Raw genomic sequence first — 7104 nt, 5'->3', positions numbered from 1 at the left:
CTTCTCCGTTGATGGTCCTAGGGACCTCGGCTCCTAGACTGGAAAGTTAATCACTCCTTGAGGGTTTTGTTTTGTTTTGTTTTTTTGTAAGATATGGATGTATGTAGCTTTTTATTGTTGTTGTTGTTGTTGTTTTTGTTTTGCCTTTTGGTATAGTGCTTCTGGGAGTTCCTGGGTAGACTAAATGGTTAACATAGTCAGCTACTGACTGCAAGGTTAATGGTTCAAATCCACACAGAGGTGCCTCTGAAGACAGTCCCAGCAATCTGCTTACAAAAAATCAACCATTGAAAACCCATTACACTGCGACACATGTGGGTGGTAATGAGTCAAGACTGACTCATTAGCAACAGGTGGGGTTTTGGTGGCATTTCTCATGGGTTTGTAGAGGTTGTCTCTGACATGTCATCAAGTCTGTTCATTAATTATCTTAAATCTTGACAGTTAAGTGAGACAACTTCTTTGACTCCCAGCCATGCCATTGAGTCAATTCCACTTCACGGTGACCTGAGAGGACAGAGTGGAAGTGCTCCATAGGGTGTTCAATGCAGTAAACCTTTATGGAAGCAGATGGCCTCATCTTTCGCCCGTGGACCAATCAGTTACGTTAGCAGACGAGCGCTTAACCATTATGCCACCAGAGCTTCTCTTTCTTTTATTACCGTATTGTTACCCAAAGGTGGCACAATGATTAAGCAGTCAGCTTCTAACCTAATGATTGAGGGTTGAAACCCACCAGAAGCTCCATAGGAGAAAAAACCATGGTGATCTGCTTGCATAAAGATTAAAGCATAAGAAACCTTGTGGAGCAGGTCACTCATAGTGATCCTACAGGGTCACTATGAGTCTGAATTGAGTTGATGACATACAACATAGATGTCTGAAGTCCAAATCATGCACTTGGAAAGATTTGAGAGCCTTTTTTCTTAGCTTCACTAATTCTGTCAGGTCTTCAAAGCTCACTCAGAGGCAACCCCTAGACACAAGTGTACAATAGTAGACTCCTGAGTTTGTCTTTAAAGATCTGGCAGGTTTATACTCTGCCAACGCAACAGTGTACATTTCCAGAGTGACTCTCTCAGAGGAAGACCCCCAGTGAGAGGGACTGGCACAGTGGCAGAGCAATAGGCTCAAGTGTAGCAACAATTGTGAGGTTGGCACAGGATGGAACAGTGTTTCATTTTGTTGTGCATAAGTTCGCTGTGAGTCAGTACCAACTTGATGGCACCTAACAACAACAACAATTCTCAGAACAGAGAATTCCAGTGTTACCTGGAGGCTTTGCATTATCCCACTGCCCTCCACCTGAGGGTCCGAGACTGTCAGCAACTACAGGGGAGTCTACAGCCTCACCTCAGCCCACAGAATCATGCCGGGGACACTCCAGGTGACTCATTCCCACCACTGCTGTTGTTGGAATTGGAATTATTGTCCTGGCTTGTGGATTTCCTACCACCCCTTCTCGTGGTGACAACTGATACAACTGCTCTGAGCTTTTTCTCATGTTTGACAGCACGAGACTCTACATTCAGTCCTCTGCCTTTACAGTGTCTAGAAGGAGTTTATCAGAATGGCTTGCTTCCTCTTTGGACACTGATCTGTTTGAAACATCAAGGTTGTAGTCCTCAGATTTGTCCTGAAAGCCATCTTGGGAAAGTTAATTTCTGCTGAATTGAATTCCAGGATCAGTGCTCAACTTCCGTGACACACGCTCGGGTTGGCAGCCACTTTGTTCCTAACCAGCATGTGGTCCATTCCTATAACCTCTTTAGAACTTTAGTTTTCTCACCTCTAAAATGAAGCTGACATAACATTGTCTCTGCTTGTCTGAGAGAGCGCTACAAGTATAAAACAAGAACGTGTGTGAAGCAACTTTGTAAATGGTCGAGGGTACAAATGAAACACCCAGTAAGCTTTGAGCTTCATATAAAGGTTCCAATCAATCAATTGCTGCCCAGTCAGCACCTACTCATGACAGACCAGTGCATGTCAGAGTAGAGCTGTGCCCCACTGGACTTTCATTGGCTGTCATCTTATGGAGGAAGTAGGTCACCTTCCATAGCACCTCTGGGTGAGCCAGAACCTCCACCCATTCATTCAGCAGCTGAACATGTTTCCATTCACATCACTCAGGGACTTCTCCATAAAGTTTAGAACTTGGCTATTAGACATTTTGAGGAGCTCGCGTTACACTATGGGGTCCTGGGTGGCATTGTAGGATAAGCACTGGACTACTAGCCACAAGGTTTGTGGTTCAAGCTCACCAGTTGCTCCTCAGAAACCCTATACAGGGATGCTATGAGTCAAAACCAACTCACTGCACAACAACAGTGAAGCAGTGGTTATGGGCTCAGCTGCTAATCAAAAGGTCAGTGGTTTCAACCCATCAGCCTCTCTGTGTGAGAAAGATGCAGCGTTCTGTGTCCATACAGATCTACAGCCTTGGAAACCCGATTGTTAAGTGCCATTGAGTTGGTTCCAACCCATACTAACCCTGTAAGGGTTTCCGAGAAGCAGCTGGTGATTTGAACTGCTGACCTTGTGATCTTGGAAACCTTATGGGAAAGTTGTATTCTGTCCTATAGAGTCACTGGGAATCAGAATAGACTTGATAGTAATGGGATTTGATGTTAGGTCTTTAGAGGATCCTTGTTTGTGTTGGCTACTAACCTGAAGTTTGGTGGTCCAATTAACCTAACAGAATTGTCTTACATGTCCAGAAAATGTGTGTAAGAGAATTCCACCCAGTGGTGCCAAGGAAGAAAGATTGGGCAATCTGCTTCCACAATGATTACAGTCAAGAAAACGCTATGAAGCAGTTCTACTCTGTAACACATGGGGTTCCCATGACTTGGAGTTGATGCTACAGCAACGAGTTTTTTATTAGTTGTTTATGAGCCTCTGCCTTCCTGACCTTGGGCTAGGAAGCCTGTGTACAGATGACCACAGAGTAAGTCCTGTCCACAGAGTGACTGGCCTGAGCAGGTGCTTACTCTCAAGCACAAACAGACAAGGTGCTCACAGTGTCCGCAAAGTAATAAGTAAATATTAGTGAAAACTCAAAGCACTTATTTCAATCCTGATGTCATTGATTTAGCTAAACTTTCACCTTTTATTGCCACCCCTCAAGTGTTTTACATTCTAAGAAGAAATGGTTAGAGGAATGGAGATGAGATAGAAGCCTTTAGGACCAGAACAAGATTGATCCCAAGACCATACTAGTTGAGGACTGAAGTTCAGCTATCAGTTCCTCCGTGTTGGCCTTGCAGCTTGACTCTCTCATCCCCTCCTACCCTTAATTCTAACATTCAACTGAATTGCTGCTCCCCAACCAGCCTTGTTTCACTGCACTGTGCCTTTTGCCCATGCGCTCAACCACCCGGAATGAACTCCACCCGATTTTGCCTATTTGTTAAGGGAACATCTACTTATCTTAGAAGACTCAGATCAAGCTTTGATTCCTTTATTCAAACCTTCTTCAAGGGAAACTGGCTTCATCCTTCTTGTGCCCTGCCTCTATCTTGAACAACTTACAGTGTCTGCCTCTCTACTCATTGATGTGACTTTCCTCCCTGCCAGATTACAGACCCCTTAACATAGTCAGCAAGGAGCTATGAGAGCATAGTGGTTACGATTCAGGCTGCTAACCTCAAGGTCAGCAGTTTGAAACTATCAGTAGTTCCACAGGAGTAAGATAAGGATTTCTGCTCACATAAAGATTTACAATCTTGGAAACCCTATGCAGGGTCGCTACGGCACACCACCACCACCAAGGTAGTAAGCGCCTGGTAACTAAGATGAAAAAAGGTGAGGACAAAGTTTGGAGTTATTATACTTAGACTTTTTTTATTTAAGAGTTTAGGGAATCTGTTTAGTATAAGGGAAAGCAGAAATGAATTCTTCCTATAACTTGGTTAATGTTTGACATGTAGCTTTAAGAGCAAGAAAGTATTCTGAAATCAAAACAGAATGCAAACCCAATAATCCCATACACTTAAAAAAACTCTAGAATTTTAGACTAGTTTCCTATCTAGTTTTAGTTTGGATGGAGACACATAGAACAAATGTAGTGCAGTGAGGGGACTAGTCCAGGGCTATGTAGCCATGTCATTCTTAGATGCAGTCTGTTGCCCTCACAATCCTGAGTGGATTGACTTCACTCTACACATCTGAATGCTCTGTATGGATCACAAACAGAAAGCGTATCAGAATGACTTCATAGATCAAAATAAACCAAGAAGAAAAGGTTGTGATTTCATTTGATTGCTGCCAGTGGCTCCTGTAAACAAAGTTTTTTTTTTTTTCATTCTAACTCAATTTTGTTAGCAAATCACATCAGTTGAACAAACTGATGCAGTAACTGGAAAACGATTAGGCCTGTTTGGTCGCAACAGGGCATTAGCTAGACTTTCTGTTCTCACTAGCCTGGCTCCTGTGGTCAGTCTGCTTACACAGGCTCCAGGTTAGGAAAACATGAATACAAATGATCCTCACCAGGGGCAATGAGAATATGATTGTCATCACTGGCATCCCCCTCACACAGGCAAAACAGTGTTAGGGGCGCAGTGATTTGATAGGTTGCCACGTCCTTCTCCCTAAGTGAATCAGAGACCCTTTTGAAAATGTAATAGGAAAGGTCTAGTGAGTGTCTTCCCCTATTACTGTTGACATCCGCATATTAATGGACTTCATTTCCCATTGAATGCAAATGTGTTATTTGACAAAAGGGTAATGTTGATAATGAAAATTAAATTTAGGAAGAACAGATTACAGCAACAATTGGAAAATAAGAAAATAAAACCCCATTTTACACTAATGTCATGTAAATTTTCCTTTTCCTAATGAAGGGTCCTCTTGTTTTACACATGTGCTATTTCCCAGAAATCTGTTTTGTGAGACAAACTACTGTTTTGTATGGAGATTCATAGCATGCATTCTCATTTGTTCTGTGAGTAATTTTAAATTGGCAGTTACTGTTGTCTCCTTGTGCTTATTACACAGCAGGAAAAACAAAGTTTTTAATTTGGTTTTTTGGAGTTGTCTGACAAATATTGCTCTTCTCTGAGAAGCCAAACACCCTTGATTTATAGATGCATTGGAAGGGTTTCCGCTAGCCCTACTGGTCTGATCTTTCTATGTATCAACCCATGAGTTCAAGTCAGGCACCAACTGATGAGGAGTCAATTCTGACTCGTGGCCCCCCAGGTGTTTCAGAGTAGAACTGTCCTCCATAGGGTTTTCATGGCTGTGGCTTTGCGGAATTACATCTCCAGGCCTTCTTCCATGCCACCTCCAGTATGTTCCAATCACCAGTGTTTGAGTTAGTAGCCCAACACTTAATCATTGGCACCACTCAGGGATTCCTTGAAGTCAAGCAATATGATAGAATCTTACGGGAAGTAGAAGAAGTAGACATAGAATGTTAGGCTCTACTTCTACTGAAAGGTCTTAAAGAATTGTCTTCCTCCAATCCCAATCCTACCTAGAAGACTACCATAGTCAGAAAGGAAGCTTGCTCCTGTACCATGTTGAGAGGATAGCCAGACATACTTTACCTGGCTTCAACAATGGGCACACATTCTTGGCAGTGCATTTTCTTGGCCAAAATTGTCAGTAAGATCATTATTGGAAGACTGGGAGGGTGGAGAAAGATGCTTGTTATCTCTATGTGAACAGAAATATCTCTGGCCCATTGGTAGTCCTCCAGCTTGTGTTTTCTCAGAAATTCATACATTCGTTCGAGAAATACATATTAAGTATTTCTATTGCACCTGATTCTGTGCTAGGTGTTTATTGTGAACAGAGAAGGTAGGCTTCACCTTCTAGGCAGTCACAGTGTAATAAGAAGATCAGAACATTTAAGTAGAAGTGGTTTTATAGCCCAGGTTCCCATGATGGAAAAGGAGGAGCTGAAGTAAATTCTCACCCAGCTCTGTCAGACAGCAGAGCCCTCCTCTTCCCTACAGAAATGAAATTTAATTGCTCAACAGCTAGTTGTAGTCAGCAGTTTGAACTTACCCAGAGGCATCTCAGAAGAGACTACTAGACACACAGGGTTGTCACAAGTCAACACTGACTCAGTGGCAACCAAAAACAACAATAAGGGCTGGACGGTAGGAGGGAGGGAAAAGGAGACTCACTGCTTCAGAGACACTGAGCTTTTGTGAAAGGTGATGGAGAATTTTGGAAGGCTAATAGGAATGATTGAACAGCACAGTAAACATAACTGATGTCATTGAATTGTACACATGAAGAAGGTGGAACAAGCAAAGAATTTATTACATGTAGATTGACCACAATTAAATCACAGCAACAACCAAAAAATGAACACATTAAACTGTCTCTCTATCGCTCTCTTTCTCTCCAGTCTGCAACCTCCTCACCACATTTTAACACCGGGAGCCTGGTATGGGGGTACTGACTGACTCCCTCCCTATTACTCATGAAGGCAAACTAGAACACCCATGGTGCTTTGTGAAGCCACCATCCCCTTTCCCTCCCAACCCATCACGAAGATCTGAATGCCAAGGTCTTAGCAATACTCTTTGCTTTTATTCTCCATACAGTGCTCCAGAAACTGCAGCGGGGGCTTCAAGATCCGGGAGATTCAATGTGTGGACAGCCGGGACCACCGGAGCCTGAGGCCATTTCACTGTCATTTCCTGGCTGGGATTCCACCCCCACTGACCATGATCTGTAACACTGAGTCCTGTGAGGAGTGGCACGTAGAGCCCTGGAGCCAGGTATGAACCCTAGAAAGGGAGAAATACCAGTCACACTTCCAGCACAAGCTAAAGTCTCTGTGTCTCCACATGAGTCTCGAAATCAGGGGAAACCTCTCCTGTGTCATGCCATTGGCTGACTTCCACTCTAGGGCCTAACACTGTCTAGGGGAGGCTGAGTGGGTCAAAGCAACTTCAAGAACTGAAAGTGTGCCATTGGGAAGGCTATGTTGTGTGGTTTCCATCACGACAATTCAGTGTTTCATTGTAACCTAATCTCCTATATGCGATATGCAGCTGACACAACCTTGCTTGCTGACAGTGAAGAAAGTGAAGAAGACTTAAAACATTTACTGATGAAGATCAAAGAGCACAGCCTTCA

At 43.3% G+C, this 7104-nt stretch overlaps 1 protein-coding gene across 1 annotated transcript in view; it reads left to right on the top strand.

The window, feature by feature from the left end:
• ADAMTS12 (ADAM metallopeptidase with thrombospondin type 1 motif, 12) overlaps positions 1-7104 on the top strand; it is a 571713-nt gene that overhangs the window by 521179 nt on the left and 43430 nt on the right. The window contains exon 20 of the mRNA XM_006875388.1: positions 6567-6743. Coding sequence (XP_006875450.1) covers positions 6567-6743 — 177 coding nt within the window. The remainder of the gene's footprint in view (positions 1-6566; positions 6744-7104) is intronic.

This window comes from Chrysochloris asiatica, unplaced genomic scaffold (assembly GCF_000296735.1).
Source record: "Chrysochloris asiatica unplaced genomic scaffold, ChrAsi1.0 scaffold00324, whole genome shotgun sequence".
Taxonomy (NCBI): Eukaryota; Metazoa; Chordata; class Mammalia; order Afrosoricida; family Chrysochloridae; genus Chrysochloris; species Chrysochloris asiatica.
Note: the sequence above shows the minus strand (reverse complement) of the source record. Positions and strands in the feature narration are given on the sequence as shown.